We start from the raw sequence: 16,743 nt of genomic DNA on the forward strand, positions 1-16,743 counted from the left end.
CTATTTGTTTAGTGACTGTACAAACTTACCACAGCACTGAAAAAGTGACTTATAACCAGTCCTCACATTTAAGAGCTCTACAGCATCCCTTTAGTCACACGATCAGAATTCAGACCCTTGGCCACCAGCATGTATTTGTGACAGTTGACATGGTTGTGGTCTTCCCAACCGACTTCCAACAAGCAATGGGGAAAGCTGGATTCACTTAGTGACCACGTGATTCGCAACATGCATGGTGATTAGCTTAATGGCCAGCCAAAAAAAAAGTCATGAAATTGGATTTGATCCACTTAGTGGTCTCCTTGCTTAGTGGGGGTGGTTCCGATCCCAGTTGCGAATGGAAGTTTAGGATTGCCTGTAACCTGATCAGTGGATTTGGGAAGGGATTTCAAAAGATTTGTTTAGAACAATTGGAACAGTAAAATTTATAGAACTAAATTGATGCTTCCTGGGTTTCTCAAGCAACGACATAACGGTTACCAAACCTGGCTGCTCTGAATGTGCAAATTTCCTCCCTCCCTCCCTAACGTAGAATTTTCGCCTTGTTCTGGGGAGCCGCATGGAGCTGCCCCGATCATCCCCTGGTTTCTTTCTGACACAGATGACGAACCCTCCGGCCTGTACGGATTCCTGAACGTGATTGTCCATTCTGCCACTGGCTTCAAGCAGAGCTCCAGTGAGTCTAGATGCCCAGCAGGTCTGCCAATGGGACAGAGAGCCTCCTCGGTGCTTAAAATCGGGCCTGAATTAAAGGTCTGGCTTACAGTCCCAGCGGGGGGGGGGGCTCAGTGCGAGAAAGCCCATGGAACGTGGCCGAGGAGCAACGTGCCCTCCTGATCCAAGGGCTGCCCAGTGTGCCCTGTTGGGTAGGCAGAGACCCCCTCTGGCCCCAGGGGACCCTTCCCGGAGCTGTGGCTTTGTCTCTTCAACAGGCTTGTACTGCACCCTGGAAGTGGATTCCTTTGGGTACTTTGTGAACAAGGCCAAAACGAGAGTTTACAGAGACACCGCAGAGCCCAACTGGAACGAGGTAGGTGGGAGCGGTGCTGGGGGGGTGGGGGGTCTGTGCACCTAAGTGGCTGAGCTTTCAGGTGCCTCCTCCTTGCCTTGTGCCCTGACTGGAGGAGTGGGGGGGCTTTTAGGGTTCAGATGGACCTAAGAAATCCTCCCTGGGAAGGAGGGGGGGCAGCAGCCTTCCTCCAAATGGGGAGCACTGCAGAAGAAGAGCCATTTGTACGCTAAGGCACAAAATTTTGGTTTTGTAAGGAAAACCGGGAAGGCTGGTTTTCAGGTCAATTACTCTTTAAAATAAAGGGATCTAGTATTGCATTAGATCCAACCCAGTATTGAGTTGTGGTGGGGACGGACAATTTCAGGACAATAAATAAGCTGGTAGTAAGTATGAATTAAATAAATGAATAAAATAATTGGGTGATATATTTCCTTAAAAAATCTTTATTTTATCCATATTTGTATATTGTGCTTCTGTCAAAATGGTGGTTCTTTTCTAAGTTTGCATTACAATTTTATTTTTCTCAAACCGTTTTTATCGTGATTGCATTTCGTAACCAGCCCTAAAAGTGAGTAACTGACTTCTGCCCCTTGCTCAGAAAAAGGGCTGCTTGTGAGCTGTGTTGGCTGGTTGGGAGACAAAACACACTGGCTCTCAGGTTCCCTGGGGCTCCTGGCGAGGAAGGAGCTGTGCCGAGGGTGTTTGAAGGACTTTGGATGCAGCAGTGAATCTTGGAAAGAAAGCCACAAAGAATTGGCAGAATATCTCAGCTGGCGCAGTGCAAAGACCTCCCAAGTGCTTTGAAGGAGACTCCTTGGCTGTTCTCTCCAGTCCAAAGCTAGCTATAGAGTTTGTGGTCCTTGTAGGATCTTCTGAAATGAGAGCTGGTGGGGGCTGAAATGCCTTTCCGTCAGTGAAAGGAAAGACCAGCCTGAGCCCCATTGCCCCATAGCTCTTCCCTTCTTTCCCGTAGGAGTTTGAGATAGAACTGGAGGGCTCCCAGACGCTGCGGATCCTGTGCTATGAGAAGTGCTACAACAAGAGCAAGCTCACCAAAGAAGACGGCGAGACCACGGACCGCATTATGGGCAGAGGCCAAATCCAGGTGGGGGGGCTGCCATGGCTTGGGGGAGCGGTTGACCTTTGGAGCTGCATGCCAATGAGGAATGGGCACATTTAATTTTCACTTAACTGAAATGAAAATCCCATATACAGGTAGTCCTTGACTTGTGACCGTAATTGAGCCCAGAAGTACAGACGTACATTGTGGCTGTTGTTAAGTGGGTCATTATATGACCAACCGGATTTTACAACACTTCTTGACAGCTGCCATTAAGCAGATCACCATGGTTGTTAAGTGAATCTGCAGTCCTTACGTGAATGCCACAGTTATTAAGCAGATGGGCGTTTTTTGCCAGAAATCAGAAGCAAATTCCAGTTTTGAGCAAAAACCTCATAAATCACAGTCCGATGACCAAAGGGCACTGCAAATGGCCATAAATCCAGCACCTCGAGTGTGTCCAGGGAGGGAGGCTGTCATCACTTCAAATCTGGATCGCAAGTACTGTTTTTGGGGTCCAGCCTAACTTCAAAGAGTCAAGGGCTCTTTGTACTCTTATGTCACCATTGTTTATTTCATATTCATCACCTCAGGTTGAAAGCGTGTGCTTCGGCAGAGAGGCTTTGGGGTCACTCTTAACTGGCCTGCCTTCCAGAATTTCCCCAAAAGCCTCACTTTTCCACTCCCTTCCATACATTGGGGTACGTAGAGAGAGGAGGAATGCAGGCCTCCCTCTCAGGCAGGGTGGCTTTGAACCATTGTTGACTGTAGTAGGGTTTGCAAATTCAGCATTTGCGTATTGCTTTATTTAGCATTTGATGCATTGTGAGAATAACCGGAGCACAGTTTTTAATTCTCTGCACCAAATGTTTCCCCCTGATTGTGCCTGGAAAACTGCGCCCTCTTTAGCTACCTCTCAAATGAGGTGGAAATGAGCAATAACCCAAAGCATAAAAACGAGCATTTTCTGATTTATTTTCTGCTGGGCAGGGCTGTGAACTTTCTGTCTTACAAGAAAACTGGGTAGAATTCTTTTTCAGGTGATCTTGATTTGTCAGGTAAAATAATGGCAAAGTCTCTGATTTGGCCCCTTGAGGGGGGTCTGTGTGTGTGTGTCCAATACTGGCTCAATGTGTTTTTCAGCTGGATCCCCAAACCTTGCAAGACAAAGACTGGCAACGCACGGTCATCTTCATGAATGGGGTAAGGAGGCAGAGCATCAGGACGACAGGATTGTGGAGATTCTCAGTCATCCAGGTCAGGGTTGTCTCAAAGGTGCTATGTTCCAAAAGGCCACGGGACTTTCTTTGGGGGCTTTTTTCTTTGATAACATTTCACTTCTCATCCAGTTTTGAAGAAGAACTGAAGAAGCTTCTTGGATGAGACGTGAAACATTTTCAAAGGGAAAACACCGAGAAAGTCCCATTGCCTTTGGGAAAAAGCACCTTTGGGGTTAGGTCTACAGACTCCGCAGCTTCTGTGGTGCAGATTCCTCATTTCCAGCTCTCCCTGGTCATGCGATCAGGTTTGAGCACACACATGTTACAACGCTTCTTGTCAGAATTAAGTCTAGTATCTCTGCTGAAAAGAAGCAATCAGCCATCTAATTCCTTATACTTACATTACTGATGAATAATAGAGCGTCATCTTCGCTCAATCAATCCCATTATAACTCCTGCACAAGGAATTATGCCCAAACAAACAATACCTGGAAAAGTGTACTAAAGTAAAACGAGCAAAGCATGGACCAGTCAGAGTTAAAGCCATCATCAGAAGGGCTATTTATGCAGGGCATATGGAAAACTGACCTTTTATGAAACTATGCAAACACCAGAAAAATATTTGCTGGCCTATTGCATATTTTAATTAAAAGAAGCCTTATCAATTGATGATAGGTTAGGTTTTCTTTCTTAGATGCTTCCTTCTCTTGTAGCTTTGCTGTTTCTATTCCTTTTGGACTTAGTGGGTGAAGAATGTCAGAGTAGCCATCCTTGGCCCAGGTAGCCTTGGGGGCCTCTCCCCAAGGCTACCTTCTGCTGCCTGCCCTCTGCAGCCCTGGGGGAGTCCAGCATAACTGAGAGTTTCTCTCTTTCCAAGGTCGAAGTGAAGCTCTCCGTGAAGTTCACGAGCAGAGAGTTCAGTCTAAAAAGGATGCCATCTCGAAAACAAACAGGAGTATTTGGAGTAAAGATTGGGGTTGTCACCAAGTAAGTTCCTCCCTCCCTCCACATCTGCTGTGGGGATATTTTTAAGTTATGATCAGTAAGTTGGGCTGAGAGAGAGGGAAATTCCTTTAATGCCTTCCTGTTTCTGTTCCTACGAATTAAGGCCCACAGACCAGAAAGAAAACACAATAGTGCTGTTTTGTTCACCATTTTCCACCAAATATCTGAAGGACTTTGACCCCCTTACAGGAGCATGGTCAGATCTCAGTTCCTGTCGCCTCATAGTTTTATCTCTTACACCCTTTTGGGAGGACAGCAACACACCAGCTTTTGGTGAGGAAGTGTTGTGCAGAGAAACGATTCCCTTTCCTCAGCTTTGGCACTTCCAGTCGACCTCGGTCCCTCAGCCCACTAAGATCCTCTGCCTTGAAGTCCTGCTGTCCTTAGCAGAAGGAGGACTTCCTGCTTCTGCTACTCTTAAAGCAGAGGGGCAAAGAGAGTGGGCTGAGGGGACATATGGCCCACCAGCTTCCATTTCATGGCCTCTGGAGGGAGTGGGGCCAAACTACCTTCTTGCATGCTTTTAGGTTTTGAGAGGTTTATAGAGTAAAAAGGGCATCTTGGGTCTTACAGGCCTCATTTCCCCCCTCAAAAGTCTTCCAACCTCCCTAGAAGAGAGTCCTGCCCCAATCCCTCTTGGACTGGGATCCTCGGTATCCCTGCTGAATCCCTCAAGCTAACTGAGGGTGCTCATTTCCTGCTTAAACATTGTGGTAGCAATGTGGTACACTTGAGAAAGTGTAACTAAAATGATGGATATTTAAGGTTCTCCCCCATCCTCCGTTTAATGAAAGCATGCTAAAGAGTTGAATAACTTGTGTAAGTAATTTGGACTTCTGGCCTCAAGAAGTTTTGTTCACTATCAAGTCTTTAGTGGCGCAAATTTCTGCCAATATATGGCCAGAAAGGGACGATGGGAGAGCTGTCTGTGATCCATAAAAGATGTCCTGGTGTAAACTTTCCAGAAAATTTATATTCAGTATTTCGAATAAACCAAGTGATGATTTATCTATGTTTTTCTTTCCTGTCCAAACAGTCACAGGATTAAAGTTGCTGAATAAATACAATTCCTGACCTTCTACCCCAAATGCACTAAATTATTTTGCTGTTATTGATTATGCTGGGCCAGAAAAGAGCAGGCATCTCCTCTCCCCAGGCTTGCTCATGGGATGAAGAAAATGATGATTTATCTTTTGGCAGAATTCTTCCCACCAATCCTCCACAGCACAGGATTAAGAAGTCATTCTGCTCCTGGTCTGTAGGGTGACCACTTGGTCAAGCTGCTGGCTCCTGTCCTGCGGAACAAAAGGCTGTTGCCCCAAGCAGCCCCTGCTTTCTCTAACCACTTGATCCATCTTTAGGAGAGAGCGATCCAAGGTGCCTTATATTGTGCGCCAGTGTGTGGAGGAGATTGAACGTCGGGGCATGGAAGAGGTGGGCATTTACCGGGTCTCTGGAGTTGCCACAGATATCCAGGCTTTGAAAGCTGCTTTTGATATTAGTGAGTATTTACTTGGGACGTTTCCTATTCTACTAAGAGGAAATCCGCTCAGGGGTTTCTCTAGTACAGCCCATTGCTATGGCCAGTCACAAAAATGTACCAGAAGATGTGACCAGAAGGTCCATCTGTCCATCGCACATTGTTCTCGGCTGGTTTCTGGCCGATGTCATAACTTGAGATATTTTCCATATTGGTAGTCCTCTTCCATTGTTACTTCTGCTAGGATGCACAATCCATCCAGTGGTGCTGCTACTCAATTTATTCTTTGTCATCATGTCAAGTTACCCCACATTAAGCATTGCCATTAAACCAGATGTGGAAGCCTCTGGATGAAACAAAATATGATTTGGAAGCAATCATAATCTCTGGCACTCAGCGTTTCTTAATCATGGAGGAGTTGATTAGTTCTTAACAGTTGCACAGAAGAGAGAAAGGGGATATAAATCCACAGAATATATTTCTCAAAGATTTGGAAAATTCCTGCAGTTATGACTGATGTCAGAGAACAGATTTGTGAGCTGGAACATGTAATAATCCTGCCTAAGCAAGGGACTTTCTTTCCTTCTTGCAGATAACAAAGACGTCTCCATCATGATGAGCGAGATGGACGTGAACGCGATTGCAGGAACACTCAAGCTCTACTTTAGGGAGCTGCCAGAGCCTCTCTTCACAGATGAACTCTACCCCAACTTTGCTGAAGGCATTGGTACGTAGTGGCATTATGCAGGTCCAAGGAGGAAGAACTGGGCTGCTGCTGCTTCGTGTCAGCTGGCAGTGGGAAGAGGCTGGTCTTACTGCTCTCAGGTTCAGCTTACGGTCACACACTCACAGCTCTGGAAAATTGCCACACTGAAATCACTTAACAACTGAACATTGAACAGTGAGGCACATATTCTTTAGAATACACAGAAACCCAGTGAATTTAAAATAACAGCTGATTATAAAGTATATCTATTTGCTCTCTCACACACACTCTCTCTCTTCCACACTTACCCAATGTCCACAACTAGGCTGCCAGGCACTGGCCAGAGGGATTAGTGTCTGGGATCCAAAAGGGCCTGGTGGCTCAGCAGACTAAAAAAAAAAGCATTGTGATTAACACCAGCTGTCTGCAATTACTGTAAGTTCGAATCTCACCAGGCTCAAGGTTGACTCAGCCTTCCATCCTTTCTAAGGTAGGTAAATTGAGGACCCGGTTTGTGGGGGCAATAAGCTGACTTTGTATAAATATACAAAAGTATGAAGGCTATTGCTTAACGCATTGTAAGTCGCCCTGAGTCTCCGGAGAAGGGCGGCATATAAATCGAATTAAAAAGAAAAACAAACGACTCAAAAAGGCTGGGGAGGCTTCGGGGACCTCTTTTATCCCTGAACATCCTTGCTTTCTTTTTTTTGGGTGGGGAGGGATTTTGCCATGTGCTCAGGCCCAACTTTGTCCTTTTGTTCCCTTCCCTGGGAGAGGTTTTCCTGGCTTTTGTCCACCTTGCTGACATGCCTCCACCGCTTTTAGGCTTGGTGCCTTCAGCCTGGTCTCACACTGGCAGAGGCTCCCTTCAGTAGCACCCTTTTCTGAATTTCACATGCTGAAATTAAAGAGAGAGTGATGCCTCCTTAACACTCGCATTTTACCTCAGCTCACTGCTCAGATGAGGCAGGGTGAGCATTATTAGCTGTATCTGCACTTGTAAATCTTGTAAATCTTTTCTCCTCCTCTGCTGCTAGTGCTCTCTGATCCAGTTGCAAAAGAAAGCTGTATGCTGAATTTGCTGCTTTCGCTTCCGGAGCCCAACCTGGTCACCTTCCTTTTCCTCCTGGATCATTTGAAAAGGTGAGGCCAAAGCTCCTTTACTCCAGCCTTCCCAGCCATCGTTGTCAGGGAAGTTCCAGAACATCGGTCAACGTGACCGATTGTAAAAGAAGTTGCGCAGTGGTCCTTGTGTGGTGTGCAGGGCCTCTGGGCCGGAGCCTCTTCCCTCCCGAGCCCTGCCTGGCCCTGCAGGAGAAGAGCAGCAGGCGCTGAAGGCTTTCACTCAAGCATCCTGGAAGGAGTACTGGAGGCGCTTCAGGGCTGCTCACCCAACTCCCCCTTTTTAAAAAAAAAAATAATATTTATTTTATTTATTTTATTTATTTATTTATTATATTTCTATACCACCTTTCTCCCGTAGGACTCAAGGCGGTGTACAGTCAAGAAAAATATAGACACACAAACATCATAAAATTGCTAATTAAAATTATTACTTAGTTTAATTTGATAACCTCTGTGATTTTGGTCCTTCATCTCAGACTGCAAAAGCCTGAAAGAGTTCCCCCCTTCAGTCTCCGGCCTTTCCTTCCAAGGAGAATCTTAGGGTTTCCCTTGGCAGCCATGTGGGGGGGTGGGGAACCAAGAGCCCAGAAGAAAATAAGGGCTGAGTCCAGGCAGGCAGGCAGGGCATCCTTGGCAGAGCAGCCTTCCTTCCCCCAATCTTGCTGAGGCGGGCAAGGAGAGTTCTAACCTTCCCTTTTGGGGACGGTGACAGTAGCAGGAGGTTATGGGTTCTCTGGGCTCCTGGGAGTTCAGTCCTGGGCATGGGGCAGAGGACTGTCCTGTGGCAGGCTTTGGATGGAGCTGGTGCAGCCCTCTGCGTTTTGGATCTTTCTTTTTTTTAAAAAAAAAAATATTGATTAAAATATAACAAAATACAAACAAACATACATACAACAATAAAACATACACAACAAATAAACATGGATCAAGTCTTTGCGACTTCTTTTTCAAACTTGTCACATCGGTAGACTATATTTGTGTTCGTATCTATATATCAATATATTTATGTATAAAACAATATATATATATTCCTAATACATCATCTCCTCTGATTTTCTTAATCTATGTATTTAATTTACTATATTCCTTAGTTAGTACTCAATTGTTATCCATGGGTTATGTCCTCTCTTTTGTAACCCTATTTATTTAATTTTCTTTCTTTTTCTCCAGCCAATTATACCATTTTTGCCATACTAAATAGTAATCCGTTTCTTCCTTTTCCTGTATTTCTTTTGTAAGTTTGTCCATTTCTGCACATTCCATGATTTTGCTAATTATTTTACCTACTGTTGGTATATCTTAATGCTTTCAGCTCTGAGCAAAAACTATCCGTGCTGCCGTTAGTATATGAATAATTAGGTATTTTATTTCTTTTTCATAATGTCCTGTGGTTATTCCTAACAGGAAGGTTTCTGGTCTCAATTCTATTTTCTGGTGTGCGATTTCCTCTATTTGTATCCTGATTGCCTGCCAAAACTGTTTTGCTTTCTGACAAGACCACCACATGTGGTAGTAGGTTCCTTTCTGCAATTTGCATTTCCAGGACGTTGGGGAGGTATTCGGAAACATTTTTGCTAAATGAGCAGGGGAGAGGTGCCACCTATAGAACATTTTGTAAGTGTTCTCTTTGTAGGGTACAGACATTGTTAATTTATAATTTACGTTCCATAGTTTTCCCATTTTTCCAGTTCCCATTGTTATATCTGAAATTTTTTGGCCAAATTATCATATTTTCTTTGACCACTTCTTCCTCTAATTTGTATTTTAGTAAATAATTATAAATTTTGGTTATCAATTTATCATCTGTCCCTTGTAAAATTTTATCTAATTCATATGGCTCTTTTTGGAATCCAAATTTTACCAGGTCTGTTTTGTACCTGGATTTTATCTGTAAATATGGCCACCAGTCAATGTGTGTAACCTGTTCTTTCAGTTCTTGTCTTGACTTTAGTTCCCCTCTGCTGTTTAACAAGTCTTTATAAGTTTTCATTTTATCCATATCCATGGCATTGGGGTATATCTTCATCGGGACTTACTCGAATGTGACCTTGAGTACAAGACTTTGCCAAGGATTTTCCATCTTCGCCCCTGGCGTGACTCATTGACTGACTGATAGACTGATAAATCTTTCCTCCGACCATGGTCAGCCAAACTGATGCAACTGTTGAGGGGTCCTCTATTACATCATGACTCTTGTCTGTGGGAGAAGTTTTTCAATCTACGGCCCCTTGGGGGTTCCGCCGTGAGAGGGCGGGCCAGAGGTCGCCCCCATTGGAGGAGATAATTAGGACCCTCCTACTGTTGTGGGAGGACAGTAGAGATACCAACAGCACATCGATGAACAAATGGCTGTGTTACATCTTTTGTGAAGTCCCCTGTCTGAGCTCCGGGCCTCCATCGCTGCATTTTGGAGATGTATACGACTGCAGATCTTCTTGCGCTGCGAGATTCCCCCTTCTCGCAGATGTGGCCCTCCTCACTATCGAGGGCCCACCTCAAGGACGGGTTTTGGGACCCAGAGAGGTGGCATGTGAAAACTAGGGGATTGAGGGGTTTTCTATCGAAATTTTTAGTCAAATTTTTAAGGGGTCCCAGGGAGGGGGAGGGTCAGATTGGAATTCGGGTTGTGGGTATGGGGATAACCCACAAGGGGGAGGGTTGGGTCTGGCAGTGAAGCGCAGTGTGGGGGGTGGGGGACCCGGGGTCGAGGGGGGGTTAGAGCTTGTCCGGATGGTTTTTTGAACATCAGTACTGTAGGTGGGAGGGGTAGATATGGCGGGAGCAGGGGGCCATATCGTGTTAGGGGAGTGCGCACTCGCTGTCTACGAGCGGTGGCGTGCTCCGGCCCCCAAGGCTCTACTCGCTCCTCAGGTTGCATAGACCCTCAGGACCCAGGCCTTCAGCTGATGCTGTGCAATGCCAGGTCCGTAGTAAATAAAGCCCCCCTCATCTGTGATCTTGTTCAGGAGGGGGGCGGACCTGGCAGGTATTACGGAGACCTGGTTGGGCCAGGAGGGGGGTGTTCCCCTCGTTGAAATGTGCCCGCCAGGTTTCCAAGCATTCCATCAGCCGAGGTCACAGGGGAGGGGCAGGGGGGTAGCAGTTATCATTAAAGAAGGTCTGAGACCGAGGGAGGCCACTGTTCCTCAGACGGCCGGCTGTGAATCCCTTTTTGTGAAATGGGGTCATGGGGTTCAGATGGGTTTGCTGATCACGTACCTGGCTCCCTGCCACGTGGCAACAGCCCTGCCCGAGCTACTCAACGTCATCGCTGCGGTGGCGGTTGATACCCCTAGGTCATGGGGGATTTCAACCTGCCGTCCATGGGTGAGACGTGGGAGATGGCTTGGGAGTTCATGGCTTCCATGACAGCTATGGACCTGATCCAGTTAATTCATGGCCGTACCCACACAGGGGGAAACACGCTGGATCTGGTTTTTGTCTCTGGACAGTGGTCGAGGGATCTTGAGATAGGGGATATAGTTACTGAACCCTTGTCATGGTCAGATCACTCTCTCCTTCGTCTCGACTTTCGAACTGCTGCACCCCGCCGCAGGGAGGCGGAGCCGGTAAGATGGTTCCGCCCCAGGCACCTGATGGAACCTGACAGATTCCAGATGGAGCTTGGGCCATTTCCTGAGGTTCTGGCACACGCCTCAACTGGAGACCTGGTGGCCGCCTGGGATAGGGCGGCTGCTGGAGCTCTGGATGGGGTCGTGCCTTTGCGGCCTCTGACCCGGCGCCGATCTCAATTGGCTCCTTGGTTTACCGAGGAGCTGAGGGAGTTGAAGCGCCGGAAAAGACGCCTAGAGAGTAGTTGGAGGGCCAGTCTTTCTGAATCTGACCGGACACTAGTAAGATCCCACATTAGGAATTACCTAGTGGCGATAAAAGCAGCAAAATGTAACTATTTTGCTGCTCTTATTGCATCATCAGATAACCGCCCGGCCGCCCTCTTTAGGATGACCCGCTCCCTGCTCCATCAGGAAGCGCGGGAGGACCCCTTGGAGGGTAGAGCCGAGGATTTTGTTCAGTATCTGTATGACAAAATCACTCAGATTCAGGAAGATTTGGACTCCGACTGGGTAGTCTCAGGCGGAGAGACAGGGGCAGGTCTTGAGAATGTTATCTGGGATGAGTTTGATCCTGTGACCCCTGAGGACGTGGACAGGATTCTGGGTAGACTGAATGCGACCACTTGTTTATTGGACCCGTGTCCTTCCTGGTTAGTACTGGCTTCCCGGGAAGTGACACGAGGCTGACTCCAGGGGATTATAAACGCTTCGCTGGGTGACGGTGATTTTCCTGCCGCCTTGAAAGAGGCAGTGTTGAGGCCTCAAAAAGCCTTCCCTGGACCCAGCAATGTTGGTAAATTATCGTCCGGTCTCCAACCTTCGCTTCGTGGCGAAGGTTGTTGAGAGTGTGGTCGCGCAACAGCTCCCCCAGCACCTGGATGAAACGACGTATCTAGATCCGTTCCAGTCGGGCTTCAGGCCCAGGTACAGCACGGAAACAGCATTGGTCGCATTGGTAGATGATCTCTGGAGAGCTCGGGACAGGGGATGCTCCTCTGTCCTGGTCCTGTTAGATCTCTCAGCGGCTTTTGATACCATCGACCATGGTATCATGCTGCACCTGCTGGAAGAGTTAGGGGTGGAAGGCACTGTGTTGCGGTGGTTCTCCTCCTTTCTCTCTGACCGGTCGCAGTCTGTGTTGATAGGGGGGCAGAGGTCAACCCCGAGGCCCCTCATATGCGGGGTGCCGCAAGGGTCGGTCCTCTCGCCCCTCCTGTTCAACATTTATGTGAAGCCGCTGGGCGAGATCATCCGTGGTTTTGGGGTGAAGTACCACCAGTATGCTGACGACACCCAGCTGTACATCTCCACCCCAGACCACCCCAACGATGCCCTTGAAGTGATGTCCCAGTGCCTGGAGGCCGTGCGGATCTGGATGGGGAGGAATAGGCTCAGGCTCAACCCATCCAAGACCGAGTGACTGTGGTTTCCGACGTCCCGATATAGTCGGTTGGTGCCATCACTGACTATTGGGGGCGAATCATTGGCCCCCACGGAGAGGGCGCACAACTTGGGCATCCTCCTGGATTCACAGCTGTCTTTAGAAGAGCACTTGACAGCCGTGACCGGGAGGATTTTTCATCAGGTTCGCCTGATTCGCCAGTTGCGTCCCTTTCTGGATCGGGACTCGTTACGCACGGTCACTCATGCCCTTGTCACCTCCCGCCTGGACTATTGCAACACTCTCTACATGGGGCTCCCCTTGAGGAGCACCCGGAGGCTCCAACTGGCGCAGAGTGCAGCCGCGCAGGTGGTAATGGGAGCGACATGGCGTTCCCATGTAACACCTCTCCTGCGCGAGCTGCACTGGCTCCCGATGGTCTTCCGGGTGCGCTTCAAGGTTTTGATTACCACCTTTAAAACGCTCCATGGCTTAGGACCTGGGTACTTGCGGGACCGCCTACTACCACCAATAGCCTCCCACCGGCCAGTATGCTCCCATAGAGAGGGGCTCCTCCGGTGCCGTCGGCCAAACAATGACTGGCGGCCGCCAGGGGGAGAGCCTTCTCTGTGGGGGCACCTTCTATCTGGAACGAGCTCCACCCAGAGATACGGAGGATCCCGGATCTGCGCACCTTCCGCCGTGCTTTAAAGACCTTATTATTTCACCAGGCGGGCCTGGCCTAATTTTCTCCCTCTTTTATAAAAGATTTTTAATCTTTAAATATCTTTTAGTATTTTATACAATTTTATAAATTGGTTTTAAAAAGTTTGGGGTTTTAAATTTGTCGGGGCCAAAATTATTTAATTTGATTTTATTCTACTTTTAAATTTTGTATGTATGTGTTTTATTGTTTGGCTGTGCACCGCCCTGAGTCCTTCGGGAGTAGGGCAGTATAGAAATCAAATCAAATAAATAAAATAAATAAATATCTGCGCCTCCATGGTCGATAGCCATTCTGGAATTTTATCGTAGTGTACTTTTTTAACCTCTTGCCAAGTTTTAAACAGTGCTTCTCTAATAATATGCTGTTGAAAGTATCCATGTTGTTCGTCTCTTCCCTCCCACAGAAATGCGTGCCAACCTCTTTGTAAATCAAAACCTTCCAACGTTAGTATTCTTTTATTTTTGAGTTCTATCCAGTCTTTTATCCAAATCAGTGATGTGGCTTTATAGTACGTTTCCCAATCCGGTAGTCCTAGTCCCCCTTTCTCTCGTATATCTTGTAGATGTTTTATTTTGATCCTTATTTTGTAATTTGCAATCATTTTATTAATATCCTTGAAGAAGTCTTTCCCTGGCCTTATCGGGATTACTTGAAACAAATAGAGGATTCTGGGTAGTACGTTCATTTTAATAGATGCAATCTTTCCCAGGAACGATAATTGTAGCTTGCTCCACATTTCTAAATCCTTTTTAATCTGTTTTGCCAATTTATTATAATTATCCTCCCTGATTGATGATCCTTTGTTGGTAAACCAGATTCCTAAGTATTTTACCTTTTTTACTAATTGTATTCCCAATTTATTTTCTAGTTCTTTTTCTTGTTGATTTGTGAGATTCTTCGTTAGTACCTTTGTTTTTTGCTTATTAATTTTAAGTCCGGCTACTTTTCTATACTCTTCTATTTTTGCTAACAATTTATTTCCTGTTGATGCTGGTTGTTCTAGGATAAAGACCACATCATCAGCGAAAGCTTGGAGTTTATACTCCTCTTTTTTGATTCTCAATCCATTTATTTCTTTGTCCGTTCTAATTTCATTTAATAATGTTTCTAGGGCTAATATAAATAATAAGGGAGACGGGGACATCCCTGTCTCACTCCTTTTGATATTTCAAATTGTTCTGTCATGTCCCCATTTATCATGATCTTTGCAGTTTGAGAGGAGTAAATCTTTTTCATCATATTTAAAAATTTGTAACTGAATTTCATGGAATGAAGCCGTTCTGGTCCAGATGGATATACTCGTTAATTATTCTTTTCAGTCTCTCTGTAATAATCAGTGTAAATAATTTATAATCCACGTTTAGAAGTGATATTGGCCTGTAGTTTTTGATTTGTGTTTGGTCTGTTTCTTCTTTTGGAATGAGTGTGATGATAGTTTCCGTCCACGATTTGGGGATTGTAGCTTTTAAAAGTGCATCGTTAAAAATTTGAAGTAGAATTTCATCCATTGGGTTTTGACATGTTTTGTAAAATTCTGTCGGTATGCCATCTGGTCCTGGAGTTTTATTGTTTGTTGTTGTTGTTGTTGTTGTTTTCTTGCCTCTGTTAATTCCATCATGGTGATTGGTCTATTCAGTAGTTCTCTCTGAGTTTCTTCTAATCCTTGAGTATTTGTTTTGTTTAAATATTTTTTTATATCTTCTTCCATGTTTTATATCTTCTTCTTGTTCATATAAATTCTGAAAAAATTTTTTTTGCTATTCGCTTTTTATCTTCGTTTCTATGATACATTTCTCCTACCTCATCTTGCAGTTGGTGTATTGTTCTTTTCTCTTTTTCTTTTTTCAATTTGTAAGCCAGCCAACATCCTGTTTTGTTTGCGTATTCAAAATGATTCTGTTTTGCTAGTTTAATTTTCCTTGTGATTTCTGTTTGTGTGATTAAGTTAATTTTATGTTTTGTGAGATTTGGATTGATTTATTGTGGGGATTTTTCTGCAACTCTGATTCATACTCTTTAAGTTCTGTTAACAAATTGTCTCTTAGCTGTCGTTTATCTTTATTTTTCTTTGCCATATATGCGATTGTCAAGCCTCTTATATAGGCTTTTGCCGTATCCCATAAATTTTGGAGTGAGGTTTGCTCTTTTGTATTTATCTGGAAGAATATAGTCATTTCTTTTTCAATCATTTGTGGATAATCTTTTAATATTTCCTTATTCATCATCCATCTTCTTTTCCTTCGATACCTTTTCCATATTACTGTTATTGGACTATGATCTGTCCACATGTTTGTCAGTATTTCAACCTCCTCTACGTCATTTCTGAGTTCTGTAGTCATCCAGGCCATGTCTATTTTAGACCATGATTGATGTGGGCTAGAATATAATGTATATTGTTTTTTTCTTTGTTTACCTCCCTCCATACATCTTGAAGCTGTAATTCCTGTGCCATATCTCTGAATGTATCTGGAAGAGTCTTTTTCTTAATTTTGTTGTTTTTGTTACTTTGATAGTCTTTTTCCATATCCGTAGTCGAATTAAAATCTCCTATAATACAAATATTTTCATATTCCAGATCTTTAACTATATTATGTATTTTTTTGAAGAATTCATTTTGATTTCCATTTGGGTGCATAGATCGATATTAATAATATTGTTTTTAATTCTGTTTGTATCTCAATCATCAAGACCCTTCCATCTTCATCTGTATATATTTGTTTCATTTTTAAGAGTTTCTTAATGTATATTGCAATTCCTCTCTTTTTTTGTTCTGCTAGTGAGGTGTATAGCTTTCCTAATCTTTGATTCTCTAATATTTTTTGATGGTGTTTCTTAATGTGAACCTCCTGTAAATTTATAATATCCATCTCCAATTTTTGTAATTTTATAAATGTGCGAGTTCTCTTGGCTGGTGCATTTTTTTTTTTAATTTGATTTATATGCCGCCCTTCTCCGGAGACTCAGGGCAGCTTACAATGTGTTAAGCAATAGCCTTCATACTTTTGTATATTTATACAAAGTCAGCTTATTGCCCCCACAAACTGGGTCCTCATTTAACCTACCTTAGAAAGGATGGAAGGCTGAGTCAACCTTGAGCCTGGTAAGATTCGAACCTGCAGAAATTGCAGGCAGCTGTGTTAATAACAGGGTGCATTAAACCACTGTACTACCAAGGCTCATTTAATCCGTTGATATTAATTGAGATCACCTTTATTTCCCATTCCATTTTTATTTCTTATCTATTCGTTGCTTTTAGCCTTCTTCTGTTTCTTGTTATGATTTGTGTCTTTTCCCTCGCTCCCTCTCTTTCGATTCTTGCTCTTTCCATTCGTCTCTTTTCTTCTTGCTCTCTTTCCATTTCTTCTGTAGTCTGTTCCTCCTGGCTCTTGTTCTCTGGTTCTTCTCTACTTTCCTGCTCCTCTTCTAGCACAAAATGTTGGTCAAAAAACTCC

General features: G+C 44.8%; 1 protein-coding gene across 3 annotated transcripts in view; it reads left to right on the forward strand.

Annotated features, from left to right (window-relative positions):
- BCR (BCR activator of RhoGEF and GTPase) overlaps positions 1-16,743 on the forward strand; it is an 88,759-nt gene that overhangs the window by 58,224 nt on the left and 13,792 nt on the right. For all 3 annotated transcript variants that reach the window (XM_087880620.1, XM_060683645.2, XM_087880621.1), the window contains exons 14-21: positions 602-676; positions 933-1,030; positions 1,986-2,117; positions 3,216-3,275; positions 4,170-4,279; positions 5,659-5,798; positions 6,370-6,504; positions 7,521-7,626. In XM_087880620.1, the coding sequence (XP_087736746.1) occupies positions 602-676; positions 933-1,030; positions 1,986-2,117; positions 3,216-3,275; positions 4,170-4,279; positions 5,659-5,798; positions 6,370-6,504; positions 7,521-7,626 (856 nt within the window). The remainder of the gene's footprint in view (positions 1-601; positions 677-932; positions 1,031-1,985; positions 2,118-3,215; positions 3,276-4,169; positions 4,280-5,658; positions 5,799-6,369; positions 6,505-7,520; positions 7,627-16,743) is intronic.

The sequence above is a fragment of the Pantherophis guttatus genome, chromosome 17 (assembly GCF_059756535.1).
Source record: "Pantherophis guttatus breed Tessera chromosome 17, ASM5975653v1, whole genome shotgun sequence".
Taxonomy (NCBI): domain Eukaryota; kingdom Metazoa; phylum Chordata; class Lepidosauria; order Squamata; family Colubridae; genus Pantherophis; species Pantherophis guttatus.